The sequence below is a fragment of the Solanum dulcamara genome, chromosome 9, assembly GCF_947179165.1.
Source record: "Solanum dulcamara chromosome 9, daSolDulc1.2, whole genome shotgun sequence".
Classification (NCBI taxonomy): Eukaryota; Viridiplantae; Streptophyta; class Magnoliopsida; order Solanales; family Solanaceae; genus Solanum; species Solanum dulcamara.
The window spans coordinates 3,228,781-3,249,876 of NC_077245.1; the positions used below are offsets into that span (position 1 = coordinate 3,228,781).

Genomic DNA, 21,096 nt, shown 5'->3' on the forward strand with positions numbered 1-21,096 from the left:
TTTAATGAATGACATAAATAATTTTTTTATCAAAATTTAATTAGATGTTTGACATAAGTGTTGTGTAGCATAGAAAGAGAGTACTTTTGATTCAGACTTCTAATGGAAACACTTTGTGCGATGTAGACAAAAAGTGGTAAACTTTGAATATACTTTTTAGAGTAAACTTTTCTTTTTCTTCTTGATGACTGGAATTATAATTATAGAATTGCAGACGAAGAGACTTTACCGCCTGAACAATCCTTTCGTCTCTTATTAAGCTACTTAAAATGAACAGTATTAGATTTTCTAACTCCTTGAGTCATGATTCATGTAATTTAGAGAACTATACATATACTAGATAGAATTTTACGATAAATGATTGCTTAAAGAATTAAGGGCTCGTTTGGTAGTTGGGTAGAGTTATGCATATATTAGTAATATATAAATTAGTTATGAGAAAATTTATGTATTATTTTATGTAAGAATTAGTATGCAAGTTTTAGTTATTTATGTATTAATTATTGCATATTCCATTCTGCATAAAATTATACATAGATTTTCTCATAACTTATACATATATTAGTTATACAAGTTTCTACATTGCAAACCAAATATTACATTAATTTTATACGTAATCCTAAACCAACTACTAAAAATTATATTACTTATGCAGAATCTAATATATATGTAGTATTTTTCCTTACCAGCTACCAAACGACCCCTAAGCAGATAGATACATGAAAATTTCTAATCCTCCACTTTGATTGTGTGATATTATTTTCTTATAATTTCTTTAAAAGAATGATACTTTTCCTATTTCATTTTACTTGACTCATAATGACTTGACACACAATTCTTAAAAAAACTTTTATCAAGATTTTTTTACTAAATTAATATTATTAATGATGTTTTAAAATTTTAAATAAATAAATAAAATGTATGTATCTTATTAAACATATGCAAAAAGAAATTTAAAAGCAAAAACAGATTCACTTATTTTTTTTTGAATGCGTCGGTCACCCTTAAGCTAATACTCTGCTGAGAATTTTTTTTTTATCAGATCAAGGGATCATACAGCAAGCTGCCGACGACGTCGTTCCGGCTGCACTGCTAAATCTCCGTCTAGTCGCCGCCGTTCAATGTCGTCGTCGTCGATGTTAAACAACAGTGTCTCCATTACTGTCTCCGACGACGAGCCCGACGAATTTGCCAACAAGCTTAGGGCACGAGCTCGAAGGAAGAGAAAGAAAATTGGCCTCCGAGGCAAAACCGGTTTCTCTCATATTGTCCTGAAAAAGCTCCTGAGATGGTGGCCTTTTCTTGTATTCTTACTAGCCGCAGGTCTTCTCATCTTTGAAGCCTCTCGAATTGGAAGAAGACCTAGTTCGGTTGTTAAAAATTCGAATCCCGTGACTGGAAATAAACTTGATAAGCTTGTTGAGAAGAAAGCGCCGACGAACTTGAATCGCCTTGATCCAGTGACTCATGTTGTCCATGGAGTTAGAGAACGTGAGTTTCTTTTTCTGTGAGAAGTTTTTGCAATATGATCTAATTATCTAAGTGCCTAATTGTTTTTTGCTGTTATGATATCAGTTTATGAAGCATGATGCACATTGCTTGTGTTATTGAATTTCATCTCGTTTTAGTTATTTTAAAGTTCAAAGAATTTAGGATTTGATAGGCTGCTTGAAAAATGCATATCTATAGTCTTTGGGCAAGTATCTGATTAGAAGCTCTAAATGTTACTGATTGTTATATCTATAAATAGATGAATTGTGGTAAGCATAAGTACAATGATAAAAATCTGCTCTTTAGATAAAAATCTTGCTTTAGTCAGAATCATCCACTCCCAATTGATATCCCTTGAACTTTCCAAAGGTAATAATTGATTATTGATCCAATTTGAGTACCTGTGCTAGATAGACCTCAACAGAAAAGAGGGCTGATTGTTGGGAGTTGTGAAATTGATCCATATAGAACACTAATATGTTGTTTTGATACAACTTTCTTTATGATGATAAAAATGTGTTTCCAACAAATAGAACACTAAAGAATTGTTTTGGTCAAGAAAACATTAAACAATTGTTTTGATTAAGTACATGAAGATTTATATACTTGCTTTCGAGAGACTTGAAATGCTCTGGACTCAAAATAGAGATAATTAAATTCTCCATGTGAAAGCATGTTTCAATGTGAAGGTATAAATGTACCCTTGTGTTTTGAATAACCTTGCTTTGTTCTTACAAAAAAGAGATTATACTTGTACTTGTACAAAAAGGAATACGCTCGTCAAGTAGCCAGACGGAACTGGTTGGTACTGCATCTGTCAAAAGTCTGTAACCTTTGTCAGCCAGAAGCCCAGAACATGTTAAGGGCTGCATGTCTTGGAAACACAGATAACAGTAAAAATTCCTTGCCTCTTCATAAAAGCCGATAGGACTCTTCAACTTTCATTAACAACCCTTTAGGTGGTTTCGTCTGAGGAGCTAAAGGATTACTTTTTTCATTCAGATAGAAACTTAATTTTCTTAAGGGTATGACAATTGGATTTAGTCTCTATTCTCTGCTTACCCTAAATATACTGTAATTAGGATCCCAAACCTCTAGCTAGTTGACCAAATGAACCAATCTCGGCTATATCCTCATCCTCTTGTAGAACCAAATGACTGTGTTGTCAAGTTCTCTATCAATCACGAGAAAATCAAATCCAAATAGATCACTTTAGCATATGATTCTTTCTATATCATTTTTTCCTAAAAAAAAACAGATATAGAAAGAATCATAGATTTGGTGCTAAAGTGATCTATTTGACATATGGGATAAGATCATTTGGCTTTTCTTCGGGTAAAACTACTGTATTCAGCATTCCTTTTGTGGTTAGTTACATAGTGATTTTGCTTAATATACAAGGTATTTGACATGCCTGTCAACGTGTTATCTTGTTTGACCCTTTTTCTTCAATACTGTTTCATAAATCATGGATCTCGCAGCTTGCTTGAAGTTACTGCCAGCTGAAGAACTTGAGCATCTTGATTTCCCCATGGATAAAGTACCTGCCGATCCTATTAAACGGGTGGTATACATCACAGAGGCCAATCCTGCTTCTGTAGATCATTTTGAGCAACACTCAGGGGCGTCAAGATTTAATTTATTCACAGGAAACCAAACTCTCAAGCAAAGGGATGAAAGTTTTAAGGTGGTCGATCTGTGTCTTGCTTTTTGGTGATGACCTATTTATCTATGAAATGATTTATGTATTTCTCTTTCTTCTTCTTTTGACAATTTGCTTAAGCATTATCTCAGGTGAAAGGAGCGGATGCATCCATTCACTGTGGTTTTTACAGTGAAAAAGGAGGCTTTAGGATTTCTGTTGAAGATAGAAGTTATATGGAATCCTGCAAAGCTGTGGTGTCGACTTGTGCATTTGGTGGTGGAGATGATCTCTATCAACCTATAGGAATGTCAGAGTCATCTCTCAAGAAGGTTATTTTTTGGGATTGTTAATGCTCATGATTATTTCCAATCTTTAGTTTAGACTATGTAAAATTACACTTCAATCACAATGTAGTTGGGTTTGGAGATTTAAAGTGGTGCAGGACAGCTTAGTTAATATATGTAGTTGGAATTAAATGATGCAGGTTTGCTTTGTGGCTTTTTGGGATGAAATTACACTTTCATCCCAAGAGGCAGATGGCCATAAAGTTGGTGATGACCATTATACTGGAAAGTGGCGCATCATCCTTGTTAAGAATCTACCTTTCACAGACCAAAGGTTGAATGGTAAAATCCCAAAGGTATGCTTATTGCCTGATTCCTCAATTTCTTGTATGCTTTTCCATTTTACAATGAACATATCCTAATACTTAAAGTGGAACTTCTGGTTATCTTGTCCTACTCCCAACAACAATATTCTTCTCCACAAGGCTTGAAGAAATATGGTGCCTTACAAAGTTGAAATGTGATGAAGCAAATCGGAATGCTGAACCAGTTTTGAAGATTAAAAATGTCTGAAAAAAGAAAATTTGTTGCCTTTTGATACATCCTCTTTAAGATTTAATAATTGGATCATTTATCATTTTGGAAACAAATTAATATCACGTCGCGTGCTGCCCTCTATGTGGCTAGGAACTGCTTGCTTGATTTTCCATTGTTTCTCTCCTACCTGGGTTTCCTATTTTACCAACAGAAAAGGACCAAAATGTCCCTTACGTATTGGAAATGACTTACATTTGTCCTGGTTCCAATTGGCCTAAACGTTGATTTTTGGGTTAAATATGCCCCTTCTTCCAGACTTCCACCAATTGGATCCAAATTGCCCTCAACGTTAATTTTCGGGTTACAAATGCCCTTCCTGTTAACGGAATCATGAGATGGAATATGTCGCACTAATTTATTGATTCACATGGATATTAGACCCAACACCATAAACCAGATGCATAAGAATTTGTTTGTTTGGTAATTGTTGGGGCTGGATTTGTATGAATCCACATTGTTAAAGGATGAAGAAGTTGAGCTGAACCTAGACCTGGAATCGATTGGAGCTTATTTGCACCGGTTTTGAACCAAAAACCGCGGCTTCAAATGAAGAAGACATTGCTTCTCCTGAATCCTTTTTGTCACAAGCATGAAGTGTTGAAGGAACTGGATACGAACAAATCCGAATTTTATGGATTTTTTTTGAAGTTTGTTCATTTTTGGGTTGGGTCTAATATCCACGTGGATCAATAAATCAGTGCCACTTATTTAATTAATAAAGCCCACATATTCCATCTCATAATTCTGTTAAAAGGAGGCACATTTTTAACCCAAAAATTAATGTTAAGGGCCAATGGGGTCCAATAGGTCAGAAGATGGGCATATTTATCCCGAAAGTTTACGTTAAGGACAATTGAGGTCTAATAGGTAGAATGAGGGCAAATTTAAGCCTTTTTCAATACGTCAAGGGGCATTTTTTTACCCTTTTCGTTTTACCAATAACAGCGGAAATTGCATTATTTGATTGGTGATATTGTCCAGAGATGCTTGGCCTTTATTGTCATTGGGATCTAGCTGATACAATTTTTACAACTGTATGATGTGGCAGCAAAGAGTCATGGTCTCCTATTGTGGGTTTCAGGATGTTGACCAAAAGAAGTGGTTTGGTCCAATGTTCAGTCCCAAATACAGTTTCAAGTTTCCTATAGTTATCCCTTTGAAATTGTTAAAATGATAGGATTGAGTTTGTACGAGCATGAACATTTTACTAGCTAAATGATTTATAAGGATTTAATTCATGTCTAAATTAATCAGATGCTGGCCCATCGTCTCTTTCCAAATTCTAGATATTCCATTTGGGTAGATTCAAAATCCCAACTTAGGAGGGATCCATTGGGTGTGTTGGAAGCTCTGCTCTGGCGTTCAAACTCTGTACTAGCAATCTCAGAACATGGGGCTCGGAGTTCCGTGTATGATGAGGCAAAGGCTGTTGTAAAGAAAAACAAAGCCACCCCGGAGGAAGTTGCCTTGCAGCTAGCACAGTACCGTGCAGATAGACTCCCTGAGGATAAGAGATTCAATGGGAAAAAAGGTAGAATTTCTCACTTCCTTGTCAGCTGAAAAGAACTTACCATGATTGTTATCCGCTGCATAATCATTGGAGTGCTATACCTTAATTGCTCAAATGAGATGATCTTTTTCTTCCCTGCAAATCATTCTCACACTCACTATATCTGTACAGCTCTATCTGAGGCTTCAATTATTGTGAGAGAGCACACACCATCGACTAATCTGTTCATGTGCCTATGGTTTAATGAGGTGGTTCGCTTTACATCCCGTGATCAACTGAGTTTTCCATATGTCCTTTGGCGGTTCAAAGAATTCAGGAATATCAACATGTTTCCTGTTTGTACACGCAAGGATCTCGTCAATAGCATGGGTCACATAAGAAAAGCAAAGCCTCTAACAAGTTGATGTATATTCATGGTTTTCACGAGAAGTATAGCTGAAACAAGAATGCTCAGGTTTTTCTCCAAGTTTTGAGCATATTTGCTTCCCCTTTTATATGTGCTGCTGATGACATTGGATAGAGAGATCAGATAGGATTAGCATATTCCTATTTATTCTTCAGAATTCAAAAGGGCACTGTTTTTTGCAGCCCTGGTGGGATAGGGAGAGACCGAGAAGGTTTCATCGAAGGGAAGAAGAAAAAAACAGTGATGGTATGTTGTGCATTTGAACAAAGTGGCCTTCTTTAGGTCTTTTTTTCAATCTATTTATAATTCTTTTGTCGGTCTACGTACACTGTTAAAATTGTGGTGTGTTTTATCAAATGTGAAGCACCAAGTTTAGCTCTCTTGAATTAGTGTAAACTGTTATGTAAAATATTTCATTGGATATTTGGTTACTTAATTGTAGATGAAAACTTAGTACTATGTTGTGCCTATAGTGTAGAATAACATTTATATATAAGCAACCCCTCTTGTGTAGTGTCAACAACTCAAGTTATGTATATGCACTATTCACCATTCAAAAGGTATCATAATAATACACAATGAAATTCATTTACTGATTCCAAAAAAATACAAAAATAAATGTTTTTATTATTACAAATTGAAAGAATATTGAACAGAAAGGTCAACTATGACAAGTCCTAATTGTTGACTAGTATACTTGCAAATTTTCTTTCTATATACATATATATACTTCACCAAAAAGGTGTAAAAATGTCCATTTTCTTAGTTGCCAGCCTTTGTGGTAGTGACAGCAATCCTAGAAAGAATGAACACACAAATGGAGGAAACAAAAACAGCACCAGCAAAACAAGCAAGATCCAATCCATTAACCACGGGTATATTCTTGAACTTCTCCAATACTCCTACTTGAAGTAGCATTATAAGTGCATGTCCTATTCTTGATTTGGCTTGCATTACTGATTTCATTCCCATCAATGATGGAAGTGTCTGAAAATAAAACAAGTTTTTGCCTGACAATTGATCATCTCCTTTAATATTATTTCTTGATCCCACAAACATGACATACAATCCCATTCCAAATGTAAGCATAGCAGTCCCCATAAGAAACATATCTGGAAAAAAAAAAGAACATTATTTGGTTAGAGTTTAACTTCTTTATTCCGATAGTGTAAAAACTTGTAACAACAACGATTGCTCATTAATGCATTTTGGTTCAAGTCTGAGTAATGACATACCGTCCTCTAAAAAGGACAAATAGATCTTATAATAAATTTATTTCTCGATTTTAACGTTTAAGAGAGAAAATATACCAATAGCTTCGATCAATAGCTGCACGACATGTCCAAGGTCTGACTTATGTGAGATTGCGATAAAATAGTGGACGTATGACTCAATGATTAAGTAACAACCCTGCAACAATGAAAATATTTATTTAATTTATTAGTCTTACAATTACATAAAATCAATTATTTCTTCATGATAAAATAACCATAAATATTAGTAGTAGTAATATATTACCTCGACAAAGCATAATAATGAACCAATTAATGTCCCTGCGACTGCAAAAAGACTGAAGAACCGGCAATCCAAAATACCCTGCAAAACAGAGTTTCAATATCCAATCATAAAAAATATATATATAAAAAATTGAGCTGAACAAAATCTTTGTGTATGTAATATTACACGTGTCATGTAATTATTGGATCAGTCTATAAACCAAACGCGTCGGTATAACTTTCTAAAACTTATGGACACCCGTGTTTTTACACAAATCATATATAGTCATAAATTAAGGCAAAAATTATGTATTAATATTCCTAGTGGGAACTAAGAAATTAAAGAAAAAGGGCAAAAATACACAAATTGGACCAAACTATTTACTCGACTATCCTTTGTTCTATTCTCTAAATTACTATTTCTTCATGTTTGATTCTATTGGTGGATTATATATATTCTGATGATATCTATATATTTTAATGATATTAAACAGTCTTTTCACCGTGTTATATATATATTTTAATGTTATTAAGGAGAAACTGAGTTAGTATTTTCATTGAAGCACTGTTTCTTCCTCTTTAATACTATAATAATATATATATATTCCGATGGTATCAAGTAGCAAACGCAAATTAGCAGATAAAAATAGGGATATGAAAGTAAATAGCTTCCCTTTATTGGGTAAAAGTGTTATTTAAAATCCATACCTTCTCAATGGAGGACTGTAAGTGACGCAATTTGTGCGGCATTTGTTTGAGGATGTTTTTCAAGTTTTGAAGAATCAAATCTGATATATTATCTGCTAATAAACTTAGATCTGAAATCTTCCAATTTTGTGTCGTCATTGATTCAGACACAACCAAACTTGTAATAGTGCTTGCTCCACCAACAGCCTTAGACGTTGTCACTGGCTTCTTCTCTCGGCCTCCACCAACAAGACCACCTTTGTTTAAACATTTAAACCTTAACGAATAACAACGTTGCTGCTGCTGCTGGTTCTTGCCTCCATTATTGTCACCTAAACCCAATTGTTTAGAGGTGCGTAACAATCTACCACTAATTATGGCCATTTTAATTTCACCTTGTTTTAATTTTATTATTTCCTCTCCATTGGACCAAAGTATTTATATACATATACAATATGAAAAAAGTGAAGAAGATTCGTGGCATATTAGTTAGTATTGTCGTGAAGTGAAGTAATGATATGTGTGACCTTTATTTTGGCTATTTTCTCCACTTTTCTTGGAGAGGTTGGCATAAAGGTGCATGCTCTGAAATTTTCGATGATATTTTTCACATTTAGCGTGTAGGGTCATAAGCATTCTCTTCCGAACACGTGGCACTTTGGTGACTTTTTATTGGTGGAAGTATCATTTTTAGAATTTGGAAAGAAGGATTCCTTTTTTGCTTTAGGTATTAAGTGGTTGAATTTTAAAACACCAAGTGGCCACGTGCCCTAATTCTTTGTAAATTGAGCAAATCAATTTGGAGTCTCAAATAGACACTAGACACACAAGTTGTTGTTACATTTTAGACGCTCATTGTATTAATGAGACATTTCAACTTATTACTTAATTAGTATGAAGTTTGTAGTCTTTGGGACATGAATTCAAATCGTGATATGAAATTAAAAAATTAATTTGAAGTTGAAAATTTTATTTAAAATGAGATTTCTTAAGTTGATTTTTTTCCTTCTATCATTATGAAAATTCACAATTTGTTAAAACTATCTAAACTTCTTTAATTATTATACCATCTTTGTAAATGAGCAAGTCATGTTAGTTTATAAATAAGGTATAATAAATTAATAATAGTAGTAACTAAATACTCTTTAATATAATTTTTCTACATTGTATAAACAATCTCGATATTTTTTTTTTGTAAAATTTAAAATGTTGGATATTTATTTGCACAGTATTGAAATTACTACTTGAAATTTGAAACTCTACATTTAAAAAAATGTTAAAAATTTATTTACATTTCATAAATATACGGTGATTTCAAATTAAAACTTTAAATTGGATCCTCAAATTAGTCAGACACCTATTATTTCTCTTCCTTTTATGATGGTCGTCGGTTGCTTATTTGATTGGGAGGACTTGCACGTTTATATTCGTTTTTTTCTATTTTGGCTACTACTTGTATTATGTAAAATTGTTCCTTTTAACATGACTTATATGGGAACAATCTTTCTATCTCAATATGTTCACGAGATAATAGTAAAATTTACATATACATTATTCTTCTCAAACTCTACTTAGTGAGATTTTCGTGGATTGTTGTTATAGTAGTATTACCATGCCTTATATATGCAACTGAACGATTCCTTAATGTGTTAATTAATTAATTTATATATAAGTAGAAATCATATATTTAAATCCAATAAACTAAATATGATGCGGTCGAATTTTAAATTAGAACTTGTAAAGTGTAAATTCTGAATCTACCTATAAATTTAAGCGTGTTTATTTGAACATGAAGTTTATAATATAAGTAAAAAAAATATTACAATGTATTGAAAAATTTGACTGATGGAGAAAATAATATATCAAAAAATTTTAAAAATATTCATTCTGTTTTAATTTATGCCATATATTTTGATTGAGTACAAAATTTAAGAAAATAGAAACGAGATGTGTTTAAATGTATCAAAATGTTCTTTGATACTAAACAGATGTTAAAATTAAACAACAATAACCTCACAATTGAAATCTAGGAAGTATAAAATACGCACAACCCTTATCATACGTTGGGAGGTAGAGAAATTATCTCTAATAGATCCTCGATTGAAGAAAATACATACATAAAAAGAAGTAAAGAAACATTGTTTTAAAAAAAAACAATATCTACGACAACATGATATTATAATTAAAATACAAATACAATAATAGAAATTGAAGAAGAAAAAATTACAAAAATATGGCTACAAGATTACAACTAGTACACACTATTCTTTTGAGATCTCACTAGTGAAATATTGAAGTGGAAGGGTTATTAAGTATAATAAAGTGATATTCTTTCTAATATATATATATATTTAAAATAAAAAGTTTATCCTACATAAATTGAAAAATAATTAATTAAATAAATTTAATTATTGGAATACAAATCCAAGCGGAGGGAACAAGAAGCAGGCAGTATCCTAGCGATCTAAAAGAAAAAAAAAATAGCGAGTTCAGTTGGAGAAATTCAGTTGAGCTGTTGTTTCTCTTTGTATATTTAGCTGATCGAACGATATTTAGTTCAGATCCACTAAGGTAACATTTACAGATTATTCTAATATGCAATCTTTTGATTACAATTTTTTCTCCTAATTTTGTTTAGTTGGGATTTTTTTTTTTTGTTAATTGGTTTTGGTTCATCGTTTTTTACAGTCTTCCGGTGAGTATGGTTCTTCTATTGTTGCTGCTTAGGTAGCTGACAAAGTTTTAATACTAATTCTATATATTGTAGAAATGGTTGTTTTCACAAATTCGATCCCGACATGGACACTGGGCAACCCATCAAAGATTAAGCAACATTCTAGTACAGCCATACAAAGGAGCCCGACTTTTACAAGAAGTCAAGCTAAAAGATGGTAAGATTTTCTTGTTGACATTTTGACAAACACTTGCTGTGCAATTTAAGGCTTTTCACTTGGTTAACTCTGTTCGACTCTAGCTGTGATTGTTATGATATGTACAAAGAGTTAGTCCCATATACCAAAGCGTGGTCCTGGCAAAAGACCATTGTCGATAAGAGGAAAGCACAAGTTGAAAGGAATGAGGATCTTGCTGACACACTCATTATATTGCAGCATAAGCCGGTTTATACGTTGGGTACTGGTAGCTCTGAAGAGAATCTACATTTTGATGTAAAGAATGCTCCTTTTGAATTGTACCGAACAGAACGTGGTGGCGAAGTTACTTATCATGGCCCTGGTCAGGTACATTTCTGATTTCACCTGTTGCTGCCTGCTTCCCCAACTATCTTAATATAGTTTATTACTAAGCCAAGTGTATAGTTGTTCTCAATGCTTGATGTCATTGGTTCAAGGGCTTGCAAAGTTTCTATTCCAAGTTGTCTAATCAGATGTTGGTAAGGGGAAGTATCAGTAAAAATGAGATTTTGATGGGCTATGATTAACTAAAGATTCTACAAATTCCCATATCAAAATGTGGTTTTGACAAGACCGCTGTGTTATACTCCATTGGGTAACTGTTTGTAGGTGGGATTAAGAGTGACTCATGTGTTTGTTTATTTGTTTGTTTGTTTGAGCTTTTACTTTTCTGAGATATAATGCTTCTGTCTGAAATTGTAGCTAGTTATGTATCCCATCATCAATCTTCGATATCATAAGATGGACCTTCATTGGTACCTCAGGAGCCTTGAGGAGGTGATTATACGAGTTCTTTCTTCATCATTTTCTATGGAGGCTTCAAGAATTAATGGCCTAACTGGTGTTTGGGTTGGTAAGTTCTAATTGTCCATATCATTTGGTTGGCCATATCAGTCTTCAATGGTATTATCTGAAATTTCTGAACAAGACTTGAGGTGTTATGGTTTTAAAAACCTTTTGGTAAGGGATAGCTCATAAAATATTTCTTGTTGAAGATTTCCTATATAGTGCTTCCGGCCATATTTGAAGTCTGGTTACAATTTTAAACTGATCAACAGTTTAGTTGTACCTGGATTTGTGGATTGAAGGATATTACTTTTCTTTGTTGGAATAAACCTTTTATAGGTTTTTCAATGAATATCTTTAGATAAAAGCCTTCTGATTTGTTGATGTCTACTACCATTCATCTAGAGTGTTTAGGTATCTTTAGAAGCATACTTGATACAGACCGATACTGTCAGAAGTTATCTCGAATATTTGTATTACCAATTGCATGCTCCATCCAGGAAAGATTTCTGGAGATAGCTTTACAAGTCGCCCCCTTTTTAAAAAACTTAACTGCACACTTTATATCTCCTTTTCAAAAAGGAAAATAGTTGGTTGGGTGCTATTGAGACAAATAAGAAGTGAATAAAAGGTATTTCCTGTGCGAACAAACAAACTAAGCAAGATCTGTGGGAGAACTGAATAAGGAATGAACTTCTTTAAAGGAGATAAAACTGTTTGAGAAAATAGCCTAAAACACTCCTAATCTATAACCAAAATCCTAACTGCACATTCCAACTACACGGGTGTCCTATCACCCCCTGAACATTTTTTTTTATCTATTTTATAACCCCCCCCCCCCGAAATGTCATAACCAGTTAAGTATCTTGGGGTGTAATACACACGCAAGCCATGTCAACACCACGTCACGCCATATCAACGCCACATTATAAATACAATAAATTTATAATTATTTTTACTACTTTTTTCTCTTTTCTTTTATTTTATATCCATTACAAAACATCTATTATAAAAAGATATCATCATCTCCAACTCCAACAAAAGACGATTTTTTTATGTTCCATTTTGAAGATACCCAATTTATTATTAAGAAATTTAAGAGTGAGACATATTTTCTGGTGCATAATCACAAGTTGAGCTTTAGAATTTGGAAATTATTAGTCAACCCAATTAGTAAAATTAATGATACTTGCTGATCTAATTATATTACTTTTGGATCTTGATTTGTATTTTGTTTTAGAACTTTAATTGAAAAATAATAACTAAGTAGTTTAAGGGTTAGAATTGATGATGAAATTTTGGAGAGGAATGTGAAGAAGAAGAAGATGATACGTGGGGTGGGTTTGGTGGGGGGGAGGGGGAATTATTCATATTTAATTAAAGAGAGGTAAAAAAAAAGAAAAATAAAGAGAAGAGAGATTATTAAAATAAAGTTTTAGTAATATTTAATTTTGGTATTCATATTCACTCTCTCAAAGAGAGTGGAATACACTCACTTGCCACATAAGCATTTAGGGTGAAATTAATTATAATTTTAAATAGTTCAGGGGTGATAGGACACCCGTGTAATTGGAGTGTGTAGTTGGAATTTCGGGTATAGATTGGGGGGGGGTTTAGGCTATTTTCTCAAACTGTTTCATCTTTGTCTGAAACTGCTTTACTTGGCTTATCCAGTAGGTTGTTTTAATTTTCGTAGTTCGAGAGGGTAGAACATAGGCTTAAGAGTGCCTAATCAAGAGTACATTGTTATTCTCCCCCTTCCAATCACCTCACCCAAGAACCTTTTCAGTTTTCACCCTTCCTTTTTTTATCCTTCAACCATAAGTATGATGAATTATTATTACGTCTCTTAGTTCTGAAAGAAGGCATGTAAGATTGATCTAACACTGGCTTCTTTCAGGGGGTCAGAAATTAGCTGCAATTGGCATTCGAGTATCTCAATGGGTCACGTATCATGGCCTGGCACTGAATGTCACCACAGATCTGTCACCCTTTCAACAGATAGTTCCATGTGGGATCCGTGATCGTCAAGTTGGAAGCATAAAGGGATTGCTGAGAGAGTACTCAAACTCTAATGGCTGTGACACAGAAAACCATCAGGACATTGATGATGTCCAGCTTATTGATATAACTCATAGATCTTTAGTTAAGGAGTTTTGTGAAGTTTTTCAAGTTGATCTCCAATGTAAACATTCACCTCTTTTAATTTCTTGAGAAAATCCTTCTCTTGGCTTGATTAGGTTAAAGACTTATTCTTGGAGAGTGAATTATTCAACAGATTATACAGAAATATCAGATTTGTAGCAATTTTAGTTTCAAGTGCATTTGTCTCATTGATCCAAATTATAACCTTGAAACTTTTCCATTTACAATTAAAGTGGTGCAGGGCAATTTGCTTTTGGGACAAATTGAATATGTATGACCCAGATTTGAGTGTTCATCATCCGATTTGAACAATTCTGCAATCAAAGATTCATTATTGCTAAAGCAAACTTGTTTTATTTCTACACAAGTAACAAACTTGTTAACTAGGTATAATGTGAATGTGTGATTGAAGTTGCATTTATTATATATGGACATTTGTTCTGCTGCTTGATGCTGGAGTGTCATTCAGAGATCGTATTTATCTAACAGACAGATCTATTCAAATTTACCAGGAAAAATTAAAGTTCCTCTTCCATGTACTAAGCAGTAAAAGAAAACCTTAATTGATGAACTGAAAGCTAAGGCATATCTCTATTATTTAGCTCAGAAAAGCAGAGGTAGTAGGAGTAGATACTGCACCTGATAATTTAATCTAATGCAAATCAAAGTTTCTATAAAGCAAACATCTTCATCTACAAAGATTAGTAGTTTTCAGAAACAGGTCTGGAGGGAAAGAGCCTTTGAAGAAATGTAAGCAAGGACCATAAGCAAATTACTCCTAAAACTTGGAAAGTCACTATCATAGCAACCAATGCACCACTTCTGTCGAACAACTCGGGTGTGACAGGAGCTCCGCTCATAGAAAACATCAACTTCTCCACAAAATGCACGGATCTCGTCAACTGATATATCCTATAAATCTGCAAAGATTTGAAATCCTCAGTCCCATGTTTACTTGCCTTTACCCCGAAAAGAAAAGGGAAGAGTTAGCAGTTTGCATACCTCAAAAATAATTGGCACCAAGGGCCAAGAAGATGATCCATTTCTGTCAAGAAATCTCTCGAATAAATACTGTACCAAACAGCCAACCAGAAAAGGAGCCACTGCAACCAAGCCTGGCAAGCCAAGTGAAGGCCAGGTAACATAAAGAGCGAAGAGTGGGGCAAAAATCTTAAACCCCATTACAAAGAAAGCAGATGTTATATATCCCTTTAGCCCAGTTATGAGGCTCCATCTCTTTGCACTGAACTGTAGATATGGCTTCTGAACGCTGTCAGTGACCCGAAGATATGTCGCAAGGCCAATATAAAACATGACCTCAGAGAAAAATGAAGAAACAATTTCTGCAGAGACAGATGTAGATTTCAGTAATTTTTCACATGTATAACTGCAAGTGCAGCTGAATCGTGCGCATCTAGCTATAATTTTCACAATCCCACAGCTCGTACAATTTGGAAAGTTTTTGTTCTTTAAATCTGATAACATGTACCTTCTAGTAATGGTAAAATGGAAGAGATTCTATTACATGGTAAAAATGTTTCGACCAACAAGAAACTTTTGGGGGAGAAAATTGACTATAGAAATGTTATTCAAGACTCATAACGTTATTGCTTAACAGCTTAAACAAGCTAGCTACACATCAACCTAGCTGGCCAATTGAAAACTATCATAAAATCTATCCAGGTATCCCAAAGTAACACTTTAACGTACACTTCAAAGTTGACCATTTTTACTACTACGAACATTCAGTTGAAACAAAAATCAATTCATAAGAGTAGGGGAACCTTCTGAGACGTTAAATCTTGTTTGTCATCTGCTTCAAGCATACTTCAAGTTTCATCTAGAATGGATGTATCTTTTTTCTTTTTTTTAATAAGGCAAGATTTTTAGAGTGAGTGTAATGTAATTACCCATATAATTGTCTGAGCCATTAGATTGTACTCTTCATGATTGAATAGAATAAATGAATGCTAACAAGAAATAGGAATTTAAATGCATTATACCAAGACAGACAGTTCATGGTGAAGTAAATTTCACTCAAAAACTCAAATATCAATATATATATCAGCTAGATAACCACAAAATTCTAGCTGAAAACATTAACCTTGACTGACATCTCTGTTAACTACAAACTAAAATAAATTGCTCATTAATCCGAAAGTGAGTTATCCAGAATTATGTTAAGAATGTGGACTAAATCAGTCCTCACTATATCATCAGACATTTACAGCTAATGATTAGTTAATATCACTTCTGCGAATTTACATATCCAATCACCAGATTAGTCAACGTCATCTTTTCTGAAGTCGCATTGCAAGTTAATGGTTACAGATACAGCATATAGAAAGTAACAACAAACTCCTACTCTACATTCACATACCTGCAAAAGTTGCATTCTTGATCAAGTCATCAACGGCAACCACAATGAAGAACCGAGGAAGCACTAAAGAAGAGATCAATGCAATAGGAGCAATAACCCATAGAAAGGAGCCTTTTTTTTCCTCAAAAGGAGCTGACACCAACTTACTTTCTTCAACCATTTGGTGAGTAATCCCTTGGAATGAAACCGAACCTGATTTACCCCGAAACGGTTCAGACCCATTACTGGCGATTATGCTCACATCCCTACTTTCCCTGCCATCATAATTCAACTTCCCTGGAGGACAGGAATTAGAGGCATACACTATCAATCCCCTCTTCAGTGACGGTCTAACTGCAAAATAAGGGAAGCAAGGCCATATTTAAAGTAAAGAAATATATACATCCTCGAAAACGGAAATTGGAAACAAAGCGGAAGACTGTCTTTTGAAGCAATATAGAGGTACCCAAAAGAGGAAAGTGGAAAGAAAGCATCCATGTTTAAATTTCAACCCAAAATACTATTTATAAAGCAATACATACAAAACCCAACAGAGGAAACTGGAATGAAGCATAGATGTTTGAATTTCAAACCAAAATACTGTCTTATTTTTTTTATATAATTGTGGTGTCCGCTGGCTTGCGCACACCTTAACTAATTCCACGGATACCCACCACTTCCCACAAGCAACATTGTATGAGGTGACTCCATCTAACAAGACTAGGACAGATGGACCTCGTGATTCTCAACCCACTTCATTAACCACTGGGCCACACACTTGGGTGCCAAACCAAAAAAAATACTATCTGTAAAGCAATATGTATAAAACCCAACAAATGAAAATTAGAAACAAATCAAAAGACTATCTTTTGAAGAAATTTAGAGGTACCCAGAAGAGAAAATTGGAAATAAAGCATGGATATCAGAATTTCAACCCAAAATTCTATCTTTAAAGCATTTTTTCACAAAACCCAACAAAGGAAATTGGATAGAGAGCGAAAAAGTTTACATTTCAAGCCATTCTGAACCAAAGGAATTCTTTTATCCAATCGAACATAGCTTATACCATGGTTCTTCCGCACCACAGAAATCTACACAGAATTAATAAAATTAATACCCATAAATGCTAAAAACAAATTCAAATACTCATAAAAATGAGAAGAAAATACTTACATTTCGAAACTGGAATTGTGAAAATTTGGGGATAGAAGCTTCATGCTGAAGCAAAGAACAAGCAGATTGCAGGTTCATATTATTGTTCTGGATTACAGTAGTAAACCCTAAACCCCCATTTGAGCTCCTTTTCTTTTTTCTTTTAAATTTCAAGTTTCTAAATAAGCAAAACCTCCCCCACATGTTTATTTTAATGATACATGGCCTCATATAGTTTGTGATATTACGGACAACCCTATTTCTTATTTGAAGTGATTGTCAAATCCATTTTGAGTGGAGCTTAATTAAACTTGTTACAACATCGAGTTGAATCGATCTTGGATTGAGCTTAATTGAATTTTATTATAATATAATTGAATTCAAGCCGAATCAGAATCGGCTTCTTAGTTTTTAAATTACAAATATTCTTTGTTACTATATAGTCTATATACAAGTACATAACTAGCCGAAGAGATTCAATATCTATTATATATATATAAAAATAATTTTAATCATTCATAAATAGTGTAATTTTTTGCCAAAGAAAATTCGAATAAACCCCTTATCCCCGGGCTGGCTTCGCCCATGGGTAGGGGTTCATATCAAACGACACAAACTCCCACCAACCAAGGTTTATATATGTTGGGTGACTGAATTCTACTGGGAAAAAATGAGGATGCGTGTATTTTTACTTCATATACTTCTATTGTAATGTGACTAATGTCCAAGTCCGGCTAATTATAGCACTAAGGGGTAGAATTTGTTGTTTTTATGTACATTTTTTTAATTACGATTTACGAGTATTGGAGTTCTTACTAGTATTATAAGTTTTGGGTAAAAAAAAAAAAAAGTTGAATGCTTCAAATCAAATTCCTAAAATAATGTTAGTAGTACTATTTACATGGGCAGTTGGCTTCTTTACGTAACCAATTCTTTTTATAAACTAGTGACTCATAATATTGGCTTATAGTTAGTAATATTTGTTAATATAGTAACTCCACTATCATAACAAGTTAATGATATACATATACTAACATCATCTAAAAATTCACTATTATATAGTACTATTTGTATCGATCCTCTGAAAGTTAAGTCTCCTTTGGTTGGATTCTAATGTCTATAAATACTGTAATAACTAATTTTATTCCTTTTTTTTTAAAGCCAGATCAGCCCAATTAGCAAGTTGATCATGATCAATGTTTTAAAAGGCGGGGCGTTTTTGATAATAAACGCATGAAAATCTCAGAATTTGTGCGTGTATTCATAACACTTAAACTTTTGCATCAGGACTTACGCATCAAGTTTTAAATGTACACTTTTATTTGCGCCTCGCAATATTTTTGATACATTTTACCTCAGCTCCAAAAATGCCTTTAGAAACACTGATCGTGACTATGTGTCTATGTTAACGAGGCATGTAATTAGTTTCTGGGCTCCAAATGCTTAATAATAGACAGTTAAGGTTGCTTCTAAGATATGATTCAAATCAAACTTGACATATACTCTTAACCAAGTTAAATACTGATTAAAGAGACTCGAAAACTTAAAACTCTTGGACAACTTGCTGAAATTGTTTATAATATCAATTTGTTTCCCCTCTCTTTGTCACGTTCCAATCATATAGTATATGGTATAGTTTATATGAAAGAATAACAAAATTGGTACCAACTCCCATGCAATTGTATATATTATAAAAATAACGTGGGGCGTGGGGGCTAATTCACATTAAACTACTACACAAATCTTGAAATGATATGAGGACAATTTTTTTATACTTTTAAAGTTTAAAATGAAAGTTTTCGTTATTTAAGTAAGATGTTGTATAATTAGATAGATACTATCTTGTGACCTTGAACTTCAAATCCGTTTGATATGATTAACTTTTTCTAAACTATTAGATACAAATTTATCTAAATTTATTGGGCTAAATTAATTCAAAAATACTTTTATTATGGTAATGACAATATTTACTCCGCAGGATTTCACTCAAATGATCTCAGTATTTCTATATCTTTTACATAGCTTCCCTATTGATCAACTACGAACTTGGGAATTTCTTTGCACACTCAATAATTTTTTCTTAAAATAAGTTAGTGTTTGATCATAAAGTTTGAATCAAATTTGAGATTTATCTTCTTTTATTTATTTTTTTGGGAGAAATTTAATTTCCACTCATAAAAATTTTAATTTTTTTCAAGTAAATTATACTTGTCCAAACCAACTTTCAAATTTTAAATATTAAATGACAACTTCAAAAACACAAATTTTCGAATTTGAACTTCAAAATATATAACTAAATGAAAGTTGAGTTTCACGTGGCCCCCAAATATCCACAAGTCAATTTACGAGATTGAGAATTGTGTGCCTCCACACGATTCATGAACATTTATGACCACTGAAAGCTAAAACTAATTATTTTTCTTGTGTGTGTCTTCAAGCTATCTTTAACATGGTAAAACATAGTAACATGAGCCTTAGCCCATGTCATCACCCCCACCATCTTCATATCCAATTTGTCCAACAATTATTCGTATACTAATTATCAAAATAAGTCAACCCAATTTTTTTTTTAAATATAATATAATATTATTGGTTTTTAATCAAATTGGTATTGTTTATTGAAAAATAAAAATTCAGATGGGATTTAATGAAAGAAGCGTACGTATAGTATAGTATGGACGGTAGTGGGAATTTAATGTGCTGGCACAAGCACAACATCTTAGGTTTAGATTGAAATGTTTGACCAGTGCAGTCTTTGACTTCCGTCCTACAATACGTTGACAGGTCAATTCAACGCCGTCCAGATGTAAAACTAAAAATTGGGGGGAAAGTGTGTTACACATGACAGAAATTTGTTACCTACAGTTCATCGAGAAAGCAGCGGATCTAGAATTTTATGCTTATGGATTTTTGAAGGTATTTTAGAAAATAAAAATGAGTTTAAAAAGTAAAAATTATCTGTTCAATTCTACGTTATTGATGCGCAAATACACTTATCCAGACATCTATACTTGTTAAATATACTTATACATAAAATAAATTAATATAACTATAGAGATCGAAAAAAAATTAGTGAGTTCTCGTGAAGTAGCCTCATACTCTACTATAGATCTGCGCCCTTGAGTTCATCCGTGCAATTGAAAATGGTGACTTTAATTTGAGAAATCAAAATACTCTAAGTTGATGAATCTTATTGGTTGGTAATTAATCCAATACACCGGAAATAAGACCATTGGTGGATTATTTAATTATTTTTCTTATTGTTAATGCAAGAATGACTGTCGTTACCTAATAGAATATATAATATAAATATAAATATAGTAAAGTTACTAACAAACTGAATATGAAAATAAAATGAAAAGAGGTGGAAATGATCTTTAAATGAATAAAAGTATTTTTGTTTGTTGTTTGTTGTTGTTGAATAAACATATTGACTAAATATTCTAAAAGAACAATGTCATCAACTGGTCTAATTTTGGAAACTTAATATAAAATGTTATTCCATATAGACTATTTGATTTGACCATAATTTTTGTCTTTAACGTGAAAGCATCACTCCCTCACTACGTGGAAATTCACCGCATGGATATACAAAATTCATAAACGAATATTGAAATAATTAAGTT

The 21,096-nt window shown here is 33.1% G+C and overlaps 3 protein-coding genes across 6 annotated transcripts; 2 read left to right on the top strand and 1 right to left on the bottom strand.

Annotated features, from left to right (window-relative positions):
• The first annotated feature begins 988 nt into the window (after positions 1–988).
• Positions 989–6,392, top strand: LOC129902031 (probable hexosyltransferase MUCI70). 2 transcript variants are annotated; one of them, XM_055977045.1, is made up of 7 exons: positions 1,042–1,491; positions 2,973–3,178; positions 3,286–3,465; positions 3,621–3,776; positions 5,272–5,548; positions 5,699–5,981; positions 6,116–6,392. In XM_055977045.1, the coding sequence occupies exons 1-6, from the start codon at positions 1,122–1,124 to the stop codon at positions 5,929–5,931; spliced, it is 1,422 nt and encodes a 473-aa protein (XP_055833020.1). In that variant the 5' UTR covers positions 1,042–1,121; the 3' UTR covers positions 5,932–5,981; positions 6,116–6,392. The 2 variants fall into 2 exon arrangements, with proteins under 2 accessions (XP_055833019.1, XP_055833020.1); XM_055977044.1 differs by having other exon boundaries at positions 989–1,491; positions 5,699–6,392.
• Positions 6,393–6,724: 332 nt separating this feature from the next.
• On the top strand, positions 6,725–14,121 carry LOC129902032 (octanoyltransferase LIP2p, chloroplastic). Of its 2 annotated transcripts, none has more exons than XM_055977046.1 (5): positions 6,725–6,808; positions 10,884–11,007; positions 11,091–11,355; positions 11,731–11,881; positions 13,715–14,121. In XM_055977046.1, the coding sequence occupies exons 1-5, from the start codon at positions 6,739–6,741 to the stop codon at positions 14,026–14,028; spliced, it is 924 nt and encodes a 307-aa protein (XP_055833021.1). In that variant the 5' UTR covers positions 6,725–6,738; the 3' UTR covers positions 14,029–14,121. The 2 variants fall into 2 exon arrangements, with proteins under 2 accessions (XP_055833021.1, XP_055833022.1); XM_055977047.1 differs by lacking the exon at positions 6,725–6,808 and adding an exon at positions 10,495–10,687.
• Positions 14,122–14,531: 410 nt separating this feature from the next.
• On the bottom strand, positions 14,532–17,638 carry LOC129902841 (uncharacterized). Of its 2 annotated transcripts, none has more exons than XM_055978267.1 (5): positions 17,492–17,638; positions 17,328–17,409; positions 16,340–16,615; positions 14,962–15,302; positions 14,532–14,879 (listed from the first exon to the last, which is right to left on the bottom strand). In XM_055978267.1, exons 1-5 carry the CDS (start codon positions 17,567–17,569, stop codon positions 14,661–14,663), a joined length of 996 nt encoding a protein of 331 aa, XP_055834242.1. In that variant the 5' UTR covers positions 17,570–17,638; the 3' UTR covers positions 14,532–14,660. The 2 variants fall into 2 exon arrangements, with proteins under 2 accessions (XP_055834242.1, XP_055834241.1); XM_055978266.1 differs by having other exon boundaries at positions 16,340–16,672.
• Between the last annotated feature and the right edge of the window lie 3,458 nt (positions 17,639–21,096).